This window comes from Phalangium opilio, unplaced genomic scaffold (genome assembly GCF_054372755.1).
Source record: "Phalangium opilio isolate 3A_F unplaced genomic scaffold, DU_Popi_V2 ptg000031l_1, whole genome shotgun sequence".
NCBI lineage: Eukaryota > Metazoa > Arthropoda > Arachnida > Opiliones > Phalangiidae > Phalangium > Phalangium opilio.
Window position 1 is genome coordinate 7860941 of NW_028324158.1, and position 15811 is coordinate 7876751.

Sequence of the window (15811 nt, forward strand, 5' to 3'; positions counted from 1 at the left end):
TATAAAATTTAGTTCAAGAACCTTACACTTTTAAATTATTTTGTAAAAAGAATCTTAGCTCATGGTGTCTAAGATTTTTTCCGAAGCCAAGCTGCCATGTAAGATACATAATTATTTTCTTTTTTTTTTTTAAGTAAAATATCGAATGGCGATAACAAAGCTAGTTAACTTTCAAGTTTTACTTCTAATTTAAAAAAATATATATTTAAAAGAAGATGATTGCATATCTACTTTTATTCTAGGAACACACTGTAATATCTTAAGCTATTCAGGAGAAGAACACGTAAAAAAATGAAATTTTACTTAACGTTTAATCATAATTTATTTTAATTTAATATTAAATTTTAACCTTCGTTTTTGCAAGGTAAGTTGTTATCAAACAAATTTGTACATTCTTTACAAGTTTTTCCCCGTTTTTGTTGTATGCCTTTTTCCCAGCCTACACTTATCTTACGAAATTTATAGAAAAAAAATGTAATTGTAATTTCATATTTTACATCTCATTTCACGAAAAATTGTCATATTGAACAGCGTGCCCTAACAGTGAACTCACTTAAAAATGAATCTAATATTGGTCTTAGTTGTCAGCACCATATACTACGTTCATAGTGCTACACTATTGCAACCGAAAGTAAAAGAAACCATAGATGACCCTATCGAAGTCGTGGAAAAATGGACAACAATGGAAAAATCGGTTAAAGTGATGTTAGAATCGGTGTTGACCAAGTTAACCCCGGTTATGGTACGGGCCAGTTCGGATATCAGTTACGAGTGTTCGAGTAGTATGCTCAAACTGGTATTTGGTTTAAAAAATATGAAGTTATGGGCATTTTCAAGTAAGTAAATAATATTTCTTAAATTCGACCGATGGTCTGAGATATTTCAGGTCAAAGGTTAGCCCATAAAATGTCTATGTTGAAAATTAATTTTTGCTGAGATATTAAGACTTTAAACACGACATGACACTTTTGGCAATTTTAAACTATGATTACAAAATATAACTATTGTAAATAATTTTTTTCCAGTGTTGGATGCTTCTGGCAAACTCCCTTCAGGAATTCTATCAGGGTCTTTAAGCCACTTGGGCACATATCAACAATGTGTCGAAATTAAGGTCCCTGACACCCTAAGCCAAGAAACCTCATTTACTGGTCAATATTGCACACTCAACATGGAATTTCCTTTGCCAACCAGATCAAAAGGATCAAAAAGTGACATACTAAGTGATTTCAAAAACATAACTTTTGAATCAGAGGTAAGTTTATAATTTTAAAGGGATACTTCAATGTAGAATTTTTTCATTATTAATCGGAAGAGCGTATAAAATAATGAGTATATATCAATTAGAACCATGTTTCTATCTGCAATATTAAAGAAGATACGAGCAATTGGGATACTCCCCAGTGCTTTGCGGAGAAGCCTAAAGCGTAGTATCCATTAAGGAAACTTAATTGCTTGCATCTTCTTTAATATTGTAGATAGAAACATTGTTCCAATTGATTTATTCATTATTTTATACGTTCTTTTGATTAAAGAAGAAAAATTCTAGACTAAAGCATCCCTTTAACTTAATTTACTCCACTAAACAATTCTGTAGATATGTCCTTTAAAGCTATTTTGGCCTACTTCTGACTTCATGCCATTTAAACTTATATTAAAATGTAATAAATATTTTTAAAGGTTTTCAAGAAATTCATTGATTTTACGCCATATCTCTATTTCATCAACTTTCGCCTGGGTCTTTGTGTTCCTTCTACATGTTCAGCTACTGATTTGGAAAGCATCTTAAACTATGGTAAGACCCAATAAACATTTCAACAATAGAATATAGGGTTTTCTTAAATCAGTAATTTTGGGTTTAAAATGGGGTCAACGTAAAGTTAACATTGACATATTTTGTACTAAAACTATACTTAAATCTCCCAAATTTATTTAATGCAATATAATATAACCTAATTCCTTCCTGTACTTTATTTAAAGGAAAAATAGATTTAATTATATTACTAAACATTAATTTCCTGTAAGCGCAAAAGCTAAAAACGTGTGTTGTATAATTTTTCAAGTTAATTATTAACTTAATTACAATAATTTAACATTACAGTCATGAAGGATTTCAACGTTAAAGCGGTTATACCACGGTGTGAAACCCAAGAAGATAATGAGGTACATTTGGACAACCTTCAAATATCAATCATGTAAATTATACAATACACGTGTTAAATTACTTCCATATTTAATTAACCGCATTCAAAACTATCCTACAGAGTGTTGTTATCAACGTTTGCCTTACTGGTATGTTTAGGAACTGGACTAACATGTTACGCTGCCAATTCAAGACGAAAAAACCCGAACTACAATGATGGTAAATCTTATTCAGATATTTCAGAGTGTTTACAGACAGGGCAACGAAATTTAGATTAGCTAGTCAGTACTATAAATAACCCTTATATAAGTTTCAAAGTCTATCAACCTTGTTCGACTTACAGAAGCTGCATGGGAACCATTGGCTAAATCATTTTGCTTGTTTAACAACGCAAAAAAGATCCTATCCAATAAAATTAAGGGTGAGGAAGACAAGCTAACGTGTTTGCATGGTGTGCGATTTTATTCCATGACCTGGGTAATACTAGGCCACACCTATCTACTGGTTAATTTCCAACAATTTCGTAAGAAACTCTAAAGTTCTGAAGTTATGAAAAAGCAAGAAGTTAAAACTAAATATTTTTCAAAGGTGAATTCGATAAGTCCAGACAGCTTTTTAAAGAATTAGGGTTTCAAGTCATTATCAATGGTACCATGTCCGTGGATTCCTTCTTTCTCATAAGGTAAGCAATACAGTGTTTTACTAAACCAAGACATTGAGATCTCGAGAAAAACCAAGAGATTTAATTAAAGTACCTCATTAAGACTACTTATTTTAAAATTTCAGTGGAGTTTTAGTGTCCTACATTTGTCTGGACTTCGTCAAAACTTACGGCAAAGAGAAGTTCAATCCTGTGTTCATAATATTACATCGCATATGGAGGTAAGCAAGCATTACTAGATTATAATACTTATATACAACTTAACAACAAACTATATCATGTTGAAGGTTGCTACCCTCAGCCATGATAGTTCTTAGTTTCGTTCTACTATTACCAACGCTAAGCGAAGGACCACTATGGCACGAAGGCATTGATTTCATGGTAAACAATACCAGAAACAACTGGTGGACTGTGCCAATATTCGCCACTAACCTAGTCAACGCGTCACACATGGTGAGTATACAAATGTTCACACCACTTCCTTAACTTCTAACAAGTTATTTATATTTTAAATGAAATCAGTGCATGGCACACTACTGGTACATCGCTGCTGATATGCAAATGTTTTTACTAGCCATGATTTACGTCACGTTGCTCCTTAAGTAAGTACTTGCGTAATTACCTAGTTGATAAGCCTAAAACGTTCTAAATACCCAACAGGAAGAGAGTATATGGTTTGATCTTTAACGTTGTGCTACTTGTGGTTCCGATTGCATTATCAGCTGTGCTAATCTATGTTTATGAACTACCACCTACAATATTGGGCAACAACATGAACCCAGAGTAAGTTAAGATCAATTTGGTTGTAATATTCATGGTAACATTCAACTAAAATGTCCTTTACAGAAAATTGATAAGTAGCATGAAACAAAGCTATGTCCTACCTCATACCCACTTGGGTCCATACTCAGTTGGTCTAGCTCTTGGATACCTTTTATCAACGAAAAAAGAACTAAAACTTTCTAAGGTTTAACGTAGTTCTTTTCTTTAACCGACACAAGGTCAAAGTTCTCTCAAGTGACCATAACTAAATTTATTACAGATATTTCTACTAATTGGTTGGGCATGTGCAATTGCCTGTAACTTAAGCGTAGTCTATGGTGTTTACCAGTGGAACAATGACACGCCTTACACGGTACTGAGCGCCATACTGTATGGATCATTGCATAGAACTGCCTGGGCAGCTGGATTGGCTTGGGTTGTGTTCGCTTGCGTTCAAGGATATGGTGGTAAGCTCAGTTAGTCTAATTTATCTGAGGTAAACTGGAAACACTGTTCCTGATAATGATAACTAGCATCTTGCACCTACAGGCCTTGTGAACAGATTTCTTTGCTTCAGTGGACTAATTCCATTAAGCAAGTTAACCTACTTGGCTTACCTCATACACGTCATCGTAATTTCGGTCTTTATGTCAAGTTTTCAAGGAATTATTGACACAAGTAATGTTCTAGCGGTAAGTTCACACTTGAATGTGACCACCTTATCCCTAACTATAGTTCCAAAAACCGCTAAACCCTTCGTTTACTTCTCCTTATAGATATGGACATTTTTTGGTTACGTAGTTGTGACCTTTGGTTTGGCATTCATTTGCCGTTTGCTATTTGAGGGTCCCTTAATAGAGTTGGAAAAGTTGGCATTAAACTATTTAATTAAAATTAACGAACTGGGAAGTCTAGAAAAATTGTCCGAAATTACAACTAGCGAAAAAGACAAAAAATAAACTGTGATAAAAATATCCGGATGAGTGCACTAACGTTTAAGTAACGAAAGGTTGCATTAGCCCTACGATATTTATGTAACACGAGGCGTTGAAAATATTATTTTTAAAAAAATCTTCCCCGGTAGTATTTTCAATAAATCGAATTATTTTTAACTTAGTTCGCGTGATTATTTCGATGTAATTAGATTAGACCATTTGCGTAACAGGGTAACCGCCTTGAACGAAGCATGAATACCGCTTCCTTCCCCCCTTCTTTCTAGATCAAAGTCCACGGTAGGGGTGAGACTCGTGGGAGCCCTACTTACTGGTAACCGGCCACGTTGTCATACCCAAAAATCTTCGCCAAGTACTTGCCGACGCGACTACATTTTACAGTAATGCCCCACTGGACATAATCACAAAACAAGCACACAATACATGATGAATCATGACATTCATACTAAAACTTACCTCAATAATGCTTCCAGACCTTTCATGATCGTGATATCTTCATAAATAGTGAATCATAATTTTTACCATTCTGTTAAGTCCAAATTTAGTTCTTGCGTTGATTCATACTTGCGCGAGACACTCTGCTTAATTACCGCACTGAATAATTGTTAATAAATTGTTATATTAATCCGACGTTAACCAAAAGCCACGCAAAGCCCCGTCCTTTGCTAATAAAGGGAGCACGAATTAACACGTCTTAAAATTTTCAAAGCCAATCGCGGACTGAACAAGGAGTCAAGGACTTTGGACCCGGTCTGGGGGGGGAGGTAGTAGATGGAAAATGTGGGCACTACTGCTACAAAAACCGCGGTTTAATCGAATTTCCAATGCACGTTTAAACGTAGGAGATATAGGGGGAAGGAAATGAGATGTATTTATTCTCCCATGCAACAAGCAGCAAGGTCCACTAGGCCAACGCTCTAGTGGCTGTCTTAGGCACGTGCAATCATGCAAAAGCAAACCTATAAAAGAAAAATACTGTCTCTAAATGAATGATAATTAGACATATTTTATACTTTTACAATTCGATTCGAATTAGATCATTTTCAGGGCTATACTTACCACCTATATTTACCAATTTTGTTAAGAGTTGTTGTTTCTTCCATGCCATGCAAATTAATTACTAGAAAACGCAACACAACAAATAATAAGGGATAAATTTAATCTATACAAAAACAAAAATTTGTGTAACAATTTGAGTAACTTAACAAAACATTTGAAAACGTATAAGGGGATAATTTTCCAGGTATATAGTATTTGAGTCGCGTGGAACTTTTGTTGTAAACCACATCGATTTTCAGTAATTATAGTATATGAATATATTACTTTGAAAAGTGCTCAATGGATTGGATACCCAAGTAATTTTTGGGGAAAATTCATGGAATAATAGTTGTTTACTTTGGCAATATAATGAATTTAAGATTAATAGCACCGTGTCGTTTGATTGAAATTAATTGCAAATCACGATCACAGATGACAACATTAACCATTAGGACTACGGTGCTAATAATCTATTCTAAAGAGTTGTTAAGAGTTGTCTAAAAATTTGCAACAACCTGTCATTTTAAGACACTTATATGAGTATTTCATTCCATTATTCCGGGATTGTCTTTGAAATTCGGGACCAGAAGTACTTAGAGCTGAAATTGGGTTATCGCAACATACTTGTACATATTCTCTCAAAGCTTACAACTATAAGTTTCGTTGAGAAACTCCGAACTCGCCGGTGGTTGACCTGCTGGACCATTTAATGAATTACCATTACGATAAGTATTCATGCGTCCATTGGTCGCTTCCCGAATTTTGCCAGAACCAGAACCACCGTTAGCACTGCTAGCACGCATACGTAATCTATCTTTCGTTTCAATTGGGGCTTCTTCAAGCCCGGTCTTCTTGGCGGGCGGTGGTCCCATGAATCTACCTAATACCAACTTCTCTAGTCGGTTGAAAGGCGCCTCGTACAGGCAGTAAAATACGAAAGACAAGGCGTACGTCACCATAACGTGACCCAAAAACATCCAAACCTAAGATTGGTACAGAAAGAATTGCGATCACTGTCCCTACCTACCTGTGAAAGACAGGAATTGAAGGGAATAGTACTTACGATGACCATGTGGTTCGTTTCGAGTCCTCCTTCTAAATTACCCAAGTACACCCAGATGATGGTCCCGTGCCATAAGTAGGCCAAAAATGTTAGCCTACTCAAAGGTACGAATCCCCTCCACGATAAGATGGTGTTAATTACGCCTGTTGAGGAAACATTATGGTTAAGTGTAGACTTGTCATCAAGGTATAGGAAATACAAAGGGGTGATGGTTCAAGGTAGAAGATCACAAGGGTTCAAGAAGGACGATGATCAAGGTTCAAGGATGACGATGATCAAGATTCAAGGAGGACTTTGATCAAAGCTCAGTAAGGATGATGATCAAGGTTCAAGGAGGAAAATTATCAAGGTTCAAGGATGACGATGATCAAAGGTCAAGGAGAACGATGATCAAAGGTCAAGCAGAACGATGATCAAGGTTCTTGGAGGACTTTGGTCAAGGTTCAAGGAGAACGGTGATCGATGTTCAAGGAGGACGATGAACAAGATTCAATAAATGGAATAATTACCTCCAAATCCTGTTGTGCAAGCATACACCATCCAAGCTACACCAAGAATCCAGCAAGGACGATGCAAACCAGAGTATACTAAGGCTTCCCATAGTGCTGGTTTGTAGGTGTCATTCCAAAAATATGTAGCGTATAAAACGAGCATGTTGCAAATAAAGGCGCATATCCAACCCGCAATTTTAATCCACTAAAAATAGCGAAAGTTAATAACATTTCATACCAAAGTAATCAACTAATTAATATGGTAGTACACGTAACATAACCCTTCAATACCTTTTTAAGTTCAATATCGCGATGTCTGGCCAATATATACCCAAGAGCTAAACCAATGGCGTAAGGACCCAGATGCACGTGGGGTAGAAAATGGGCGTAGTACCAATAATCGAATATACCCCTTTGTACCAATATAAATTAATAAAAACTTAAATGTTATATATTTGAAATTAATTACTCTGGATCTGGGCTTGACATTAACAGAGCCGGTGGCAAGTCCTGCCAGTAATTAACAGCAACAGTTGAAGTAAGGGATCCAAGTATAAAGAAAACTAACATAAAATAGCTAACTTTCACATCTCTGAAAATTAAAGTTTATAAATTAAATCTTTAATAGTCTCAAAGTGGATTAGAAGCAATTAAAAATGTACAGTCCACTCAGAGACTTAAATATTCTAAATTTACAATAGATGGTCAAAATTATCACTATTAAACTTACTTATAAACTAAAAGCAAGTATATTATGGACAGAAAATACAATTGTACATCACAGGCTGTGTACCACGTTGTTCCTTGGCACTAGGTTATGAAAAAATAATTTTAATTAAAAAAATTCTTGTTCATAATTATATTTTCACATTTTTTGATATGAAAGGTTGTTGAACTTACCGTATCAGGTGAATATAAGAAATTGTTAATGAACAACATATTGGCCCACCAATTTTTGCGGCAATTATTTACGAGTACGTCAATGGACTCGTGCCAAAGTGGTCCCGATCCGAATAAGGGTAGAAGGATTGTCAAACCAACTAACATGCCGGTAGATGGTATGAATCTACCACGGTGTTTAGTATTTTTTACAGTTAGAAAATATGGCTTTTAACTTCAAAAAACAACTGACCTCCAAAACCGTTTAATGATAAAAATTGGAATATTGAATGCCTTTGGACCTCTTTTATCCACGTAGGTAATTGTTAAAAATGAGACTAGGATGCCACTGTTAATTAAGACCAGTTATTATAAGTGTGGGAAATAATAGGCCATTTCGATGTAACTAAGAGGGAGAGAGACGGGGGTAAAACTCTGCCTTCCATCTCGCTTCTTGGCGCCTGCGCTGTAGTCATTTTGTATCATGAGTGTGTTTCGATACTGAGGGTTGCCTACCCCCTTTTTTACATCGAAAAGGTCTATTGCGATTCACAATTCATTAATTCAATCACAAATAAGCAATTGGGTTTAAATTAAGTCCCACTGAAACTTCAATTGCTAACACAAAACTAATAAAAAACTAATCAAAATATTTAAATCGTGTTGCAAGCATTAACTAAATTTCACTTGTGTTTCAAAACATAAACGACCCATAATGAATCATTGCGAGAACTGGTTTAATTATCTATGCAGACGCCCTTTAATTACCCAAATCATTTTATATTAGCCTAAAGTATGTAATTGACTTTTTGGCATTATGACAACTCGTTTAAAATTCATTCAAATTAATTTTAAACGCTTTAAATCTAACCTGGCAAAGAAGAAGGAATCAACAGCCACAAACGCATTAGCAATGGCCTGGAAAGCGAAACTCGAGACAATGCCTTGAGCTTTCGTCAAACTTCCTAGAAAAAAACGAGACAAACACAAAAACAAATCCTCAAAACGCGACAAACCATATCAAAATAAATTCAAGAAGAAGCTCATCACCCAAAGTAAAACAGACGTGGAAAAAAATTAGTTTTATATACGCTATGTTAAATTACCAGTGCTAGCGTAAGTTCTTAAGATATATGTTCCATAAGTTTGTCACTGGTTACAAACTGGAGCTTGTCATGAAGTGACGTAGGTCATAGATTCGAGGTAAAGCGACGCCTGGTGAGGCGCTGTCAAAGGGTTAGTACAGATTAAATAGGAAGATGGAAGTCCTGCAAAATTAACCGAGCGTAGGACTTCAATTCTCGCTTGTCGTTCTCGAACTCGCTCGAGCTGTAAATCTCTAGCTAAACGAAGTATATGAAGTGTCATACTTATGGAACATATCTTATAAACTCATGGTAGGTTCTAGCTATAGTAAGTTACCGACTATATCTTCTACAATCGCAAACTCAATTAGGAGGGATGCAGGACTCAGATTGTTGTTTTACTTCAGGTTATGGGCATTTAATATAATAAATATTTAAATAAAATTTTATTTGAAAATATTCCTTACTTAATAACTGCCAATTTAAATACAAGTAGGTATGTCCAACGATAATCCAGGTAATGGAGATAAATTTCAAACCATGCAAAACCGGAATCGAGTCCTTGGAGGTATCGGTGTTCATCAAGGTGGTAACATTTTTACGGACTGAAAATGACGTAAGTGCCGTACGCCATGCAGCTAATTGAATAAATTATTCAAATTAGTCAAGACCGCGGAATGGATTTAGTTCGGAATAACTTATTTTAAACTAAATATTGATGAAGACCCATGCAGAAATATAAATAAAATCATTAGGCCTACATTCTTTGGGTTTCCCATTTTCGTTGGCCGATTTGTAATAGTCCGGTAATACGTCCAAGGTAGTGCCAACAGCGCATAACAATATAAGTCCAACTACGATGCAACTGTTTTAATTTAAAAGCATTAATAAATATTTGGGTTCATCAAACTATTTATCGTAAACAAATTAGCTAATATCGTTCTATGTTCAAATTACTCTCACATCATGGCTATTTGATCGTTGTCAATTATAAACTTCTCACGGATTTCGCAGCGTCCAATGGTTGTGTAAAGTCCAGTCATTGTCTGAACTAGAACATTAAGTAGGTATGCTTAACTTCAATTCTATAACCCCAGACAGTCCAAACATTCATCATAATTAAGGGGGAAGTTCTTTGACCGATTTTGAGTCGAAAATGTAACTTGCATCTCCATTTTGCCACAAGGGGCACTGTTTTCGAGTTATGGTTTGACTTTTGTGTTTTAGGGATGACCCCTTAATTAAATTAGAAATCATTATCTTTCAGTTTCTTAATTCAATTTAAGGGGTCATCCGTAAAATACTCTGTCAATCTTAACTTGAAAACAGTGGCTTTTAGGGTAAAATATCACAGAGCATTTTCGACTCAAAATCGACCAAAGAGCATCCCCCTTAATTTATGACCGACTTATCAAAAACACCCTGTATGTTTATATTCATGTCAAAGTCAATATTAGCGCAAAATTCTATTAAGGAGAAGTACTTACTCATGCCTCCAATATTGGTCATATCCTGTTTAGAACAAACAGAGGGAACGCAAGCTCCAATTCTCATTGAAATGAAATAAAAGAACTGAGCCTGTGTTCTGACGAAAGACACAACCTGAACAAGTAGAAGTAAAACCCTTAGTATAAGTAAGCAACTAATTGTACCTTAAAAGAAAAAAAAATAATTCTAACCGGATTCAAATTTGATAGATTGGTCAATGGATGTATAATTTCGGAAAAGCGATATTTTTTATTCTTTTTCGGTAATGGTGGTCTTATTTCAACAGAACAGTATTGACCCCTGAAGGCCTCCTCTCCAACTGGGTAGTCCTTTGTCACGGTAATGCCCAGACATTGGTCATATGCACCCAAGTCGGACACAGTTCCAGAAAGTAAACCGCTGGGCATTTTTCCCATGGCATCCAACACTAAAAAGATATGATAATTTTAGTGGTTCACATTCTTCCCAACCTTGCGCAACTCAACAACGAAACCCCTTCTAAAACATTAATACCCTGGTTTTATTGATATCAACCAAGGCGGCTTGGTCAAATTTGGTAACGAATTGTGACTGTGAAGAAAGAACGAACAAATATACATGGTTTTCAGACTTGAAGGATTGATAACAATTACACCAGGAGGCCAGGCTACTTGGCGGACAAAGTGCAGTACCAAGTAGCTTCCTCTCCTGGTGTGAATGGTATCAATCCTCATAATCTGAATATACAATAAAATTAATTAATTTGGATATTTTGGTAAATATTGTAAACGATTTTGATGTAGTTTTATCAATCTAAAGCCGTTAAAAAATCTTCTATAATCACTTCATTCTCCCTTTAAGAAGTTGAGAGCAATATTCATTTTCTACATAACTAATATTTACTCATATTATATAATTCGATGTTATTTTCTGTCACATATTACAATAAACGATTTTATATTATTGTACAAATACTTTCCGCTAATTAAAAACTGGGAAATTTTATTTTTAATTTAGTTTCACGCTCTGGTAATAAAGGGGGCTAAATAGGTTTACACTTAAAAATTATTATTAAATTTACAAGAAGTTAATTGCTTAGTAAGAAAATATGTCCGATTGCCTTAGTGACCCCTTTTAAAATTTTGAAATAAAAAAAAAAGTCGTTTTCAGAATTATAGCTAAAGACTAAAAACCTTTCGATAATGTATTTTCACTATTAAATAAATTACGAAAAATTTGATAACAATTTCGGTCAATTTTCCGTCAAATTTGAGATAAAGAAGAATTATTCCAATTCATAGAGCGCGTAAGTCGAAGTGATTATTCGTCAATCCGCTAAAAATTAAGTGACGCTTCATCCGCGTCATTAAACAAGTGTCAAACTTATTTTATGGAATATAAGATAACCTTATGATTAAACCAGGGATAGATTTAATTTTAGAAGTAGGAATGGAGAACAGAGTAATGTGGGCGCTTCAAAGTCCCGGACCCCCTTCATCGGAAAGGGGGGGGTATGAAAGAAGAGGCGGGTCATAGCGACAGAGGTAAAAAGGAATTACGTATTTTTCGACGTCCCCGTCAGCAAAATCATCAAAACGTAGTTTAAGTGAGCCAATAAGATAACTTAAAACTTTTCGTTACGTGTTGGAGGGAGGGGCTCTATACTGGACTATGAGTCGGACCGAAGTAAATACTAACCGTACTCAATTCCTACTTCTAAAATTAAATATCCCTGATTAAACATAGCTTTTTCAGACTAGGTGAATTGATACCCTTAACAACAGGCTACTTGTTACTGTTGCACTTGTCAGCCAAGTACCCTGGTCTCCTGGTGTAATGGTATCACTACTCCTAGTGTAAAAACTATACATAATAAAAGTCAAAGCATATCATAGCAAATTTAAATAAATAAAAAAAATTGCATTTTCTTGAAATTTTAAAAATTAAGTAGAACAAATTTATTATTTGGAAAATTCCGCAAAAATTCGTAAGTAAAATTATGAAATGTTTTGTCAAGCGGGGCCATCGCCGCTTCAAATTAAGCATTACTAATTTTTTATTTAGTGTCTGTCACGGAAACAAACAGTTAGTTAACGGAGGAAGTTTTGTGTTTTTCTATAAATTATGGCGTAAATTAATAATTTTCCTCTAAATTAAATTTCCCATCCCACAAATATACGCTACTATGACTTCGAATTTTAATCAGGAAATTAATAAACACCGAGCACGTGTTTCAACTCTCGAGAAAATATGAATATATATCTCGTAATTTATAAATATTCCGAATTCTTATTTCAATTCAAGGACAAACCTCGAGATTGAGTTAGGCCTATATCACCTAAACGTGAACTGAAGTGAACCGATCTTACACGAATGAAATAAATTCATGGCAAATACGTAATTGTTTATGAAAATTGCGCCGCATTTCATGGGTATAAGTTAGATTCAGTGTTTCATTCTTGATAACAAAATAGATTTATACTATTATGTCAGTAATTTAAGAATATAAACAGTTATATTGATAAAAATAATTGGTAATTAACTGTGGTATTTGGTTAATTACCGACTATCATCTCTAGAAAAATGTATGATTGCGCAGTTTTCCTAAAGCATAAATGTTTCGCATATAACACTGATAAATTTCGGTAGAAAGTAATAAATGGTGTACATTATATACATAGTTTTCAGGCTAGGAGGATTCATACCATTTACACAAGGAGATCAGGCTACCTGGAGGACAAAATAGTCTACAAGTAGACTGGTCTCCTTGTGTAAATGGTATGGTTCATCCTTGCCTGAAAACTATGTATTAAATATTGTTCATATTTTCAACAGGATTGGTGAATAACTCTGCTATGAGAGTACAGAGGTCGAATAGTTCATCTTTAGTATAGCAACGAATATAAGACTTTTGTACATCCATAATTAACATAACCCCAATAAGTATGATAGACACTCAATCAACTCGGTTTTATTTCTCCTGAAAACTTTATCCCTGGTAAGATAGAGCCTTCCTTACTTATCGTTACAACGTTACTAACACCCCCTCCGCGTTTAAGCTGAGCTTGTGCAATTTATGAATTAAATATAAGCTTAGAAAGGAAATCATCTAGTATTGGAGAGGAACCACTAAACATATATATAAAATTTTATAACCCATAAAAAAATTATAAAAAAACCCCACAATTTCCCTCATTCAAGGTCAAATTCAAAGAAACTGAAGAAATAAAGAAATTGAAAGTTGTTTTCGCTCTAAAAATCTAAGGTGAAACACCTTTCATCGAAAAAATGCAACGAAATTAATATTGTAATCTCTAAACTTGTAATAAATCAAATGAACTAAAATCTTCCCTTCTGTTGATAGATTCAATTAAAGAAATATTGTGGTACGTTTTTATTCGAGGGTAGCCTTTAACCTTTGAGATTTGTTAATTAAGCGTTTCACAATATCTCTTTTTAATTAAATTTAAAGTAATTAAGGGGCCACGGTTTAATTTTCATTTCTATATTCAAAAAATCGTCTAAAATTAAATTTTTAATAGAAACCACTTATTTTAAATTCAAAGGAACCTACGCATTAAGTCTAATAGTTTCCCTAAATTGGGGTTTTTTTCCGTTCTCCAAGAGTTGCCAGTCAACAGATTTCAGAGGGAAAGGCTAGTAGTTCAATTTGAATCAGTACTTGACCAACTTGACTAACTTGGTCGGCTGACAACACTGCATTGAAGTAAGTTTAAGCTGAACGAGAATGGGGAGACATTCTTTGTAACCTATGTCCAAAATATTGCAGCATGAAAAATGCAAATTATGCAAGTGTTCCACCTTTTGGCATGAAGCTCGGGAAAAACACACATCGGAACCCATGGTTAGTTATACTCAAAAATTATGGTTTTTGACGGTAAAATAATTTAACCAATAAATTTCTATTAAATTTAATGTTAGGCATAAACGTCTCAAAAAAGATGGACTTTCCTTATTGTTTTAGCGAAATTTGTCGTTGTTTTTTCCTTATAAACACGTAAGGGTAGAATAATTTGAAAATGGGGGGAACGCCACATCTATTGTCACAGAAAAAACCCAGTAACTTTAAGTGAAGTTATGTTATCGCCAGGATTATGTTAGTCTCGTTAATTTTTATCAGTGGTAACATGGAGAGGAATGACACCATTATGTATCTTTGTACTTAAAAATTTCATAAAACAAAACATACTTTAAAATTGTCTCTAATCTATGTAAATTTGTGTTTACTTCCGGTTGTGGTTGCTTTCTCTCTGACATTATAACCCATTAAAAGCCAATCATATCAGTTGGACTCGCGTTTAATACATGATATCAATTCTTCAAATGGAAGAGTACGTCATCTAATTATATAAAACCTTTTTTGTGGGTCATCTTCAACTCTCGTAGCTTTTGTAATACATTCATGTAAAAAATGGGGACTTTCCTGATGCATTTTAACTTGTTTAGGATTAAAGTATGCGTCACGTTTTGATGAATCATATTTGGGTGCAAGTGAAATATTAGCGAACATGATTGTTGGCAAAAAATATTTCAAGTACAAATACAAGTACCAGTACAAGTACAAATGAAAGCACCAGTACAATTACAAATACAAGCATCAGTACAATTACAAATACAAGCATCAGTACAATTACAAATACAAGCATCAGTACAAGTACAAATACAAGCACCAGTACAAGTACAAATACAAGCACCAGTACAAGTACAAATACAAGCACCAGTACAAGTACAAATACAAACGTTCGAACCTGTTTCTCATGTAAGTGTGAACATGGCTTAAGTGACTAGATGTAACAAACAATGCACTGACGATGTAGCTATTCAACATTTCACCTCAATTGTCAATTTCACAAACTGTCGGTTTGCACCGAAATGAAGTTGTCTTTAAACCGTTATAAGCAAGAACAGTGACAAAACAAGCAAAGAAATGGGTCCAAAACAATGACTTACTGTGAATAGCCCATGGCTGCATCTGTCGGACGGCGAGAATGAGTTTGAAAAGGGCTCCTTGACACTCGGAACTTAGTTCCACTTCGGATTGGGCCCGGACAACCATAGGAATAACTTGTTTTAACACCATGTCCACAATATTCCTGAATTGTTTGTCCATATTTTGCCATTTTTCAACGACAACGTCCGGCTTGTCCGTCACTGGTTTTACCAAATTTAACAAGTTGCTATTTACTCGGCCCACGTGCGCCAAAGTTAGGCATACGGCCACCAATACGAATGATGACTTCATTCTCAT

General features: G+C 34.8%; 1 protein-coding gene, 2 long non-coding RNA genes and 1 pseudogene across 14 annotated transcripts in view; 2 read left to right on the forward strand and 2 right to left on the reverse strand.

Annotated features, from left to right (window-relative positions):
• Window positions 1-5560, reverse strand: part of LOC149690382 (uncharacterized) — a 56610-nt gene extending 51050 nt beyond the window's left edge. The window contains exon 1 of the long non-coding RNA XR_016383720.1: window positions 4976-5560. This is a non-coding gene — a long non-coding RNA (uncharacterized LOC149690382). The remainder of the gene's footprint in view (window positions 1-4975) is intronic.
• Window positions 545-4680, forward strand: LOC149690386 (nose resistant to fluoxetine protein 6-like; annotated as a pseudogene). The gene is made up of 14 exons (XR_016383792.1): window positions 545-893; window positions 1026-1255; window positions 1681-1795; window positions 2102-2195; window positions 2265-2362; window positions 2487-2666; window positions 2732-2825; window positions 2930-3025; window positions 3092-3271; window positions 3453-3587; window positions 3651-3771; window positions 3847-4033; window positions 4116-4258; window positions 4343-4680. The product of XR_016383792.1 is annotated as a nose resistant to fluoxetine protein 6-like (transcript).
• Window positions 5561-6195: 635 nt separating the features above from the next.
• LOC149690387 (nose resistant to fluoxetine protein 6-like) lies at window positions 6196-15811 on the reverse strand. Of its 3 annotated transcripts, none has more exons than XM_089869916.1 (15): window positions 15514-15811; window positions 10755-10990; window positions 10563-10677; window positions 10039-10126; window positions 9837-9940; window positions 9543-9713; window positions 8862-8955; window positions 8244-8339; window positions 8012-8177; window positions 7842-7921; window positions 7581-7703; window positions 7403-7523; window positions 7130-7316; window positions 6621-6763; window positions 6196-6540 (listed from the first exon to the last, which is right to left on the reverse strand). In XM_089869916.1, the coding sequence occupies exons 1-15, from the start codon at window positions 15809-15811 to the stop codon at window positions 6196-6198; spliced, it is 2367 nt and encodes a 788-aa protein (XP_089726042.1). The 3 variants fall into 3 exon arrangements, with proteins under 3 accessions (XP_089726042.1, XP_089726043.1, XP_089726044.1); XM_089869917.1 differs by lacking the exon at window positions 15514-15811 and adding an exon at window positions 12592-12705; XM_089869918.1 differs by lacking the exon at window positions 15514-15811 and adding an exon at window positions 11077-11210.
• On the forward strand, window positions 8173-15553 carry LOC149690388 (uncharacterized). 9 transcript variants are annotated; one of them, XR_016383711.1, is made up of 10 exons: window positions 8173-9482; window positions 9572-10138; window positions 10596-10709; window positions 10773-10954; window positions 11014-13194; window positions 13378-13540; window positions 14168-14269; window positions 14333-14407; window positions 15010-15322; window positions 15381-15553. It is a non-coding gene; the product is annotated as an uncharacterized LOC149690388 (long non-coding RNA). The 9 variants fall into 9 exon arrangements; XR_016383704.1 differs by having other exon boundaries at window positions 11014-12529; window positions 12607-13194; window positions 15010-15553; XR_016383706.1 differs by having other exon boundaries at window positions 9572-9691; window positions 10090-10142; window positions 15010-15553.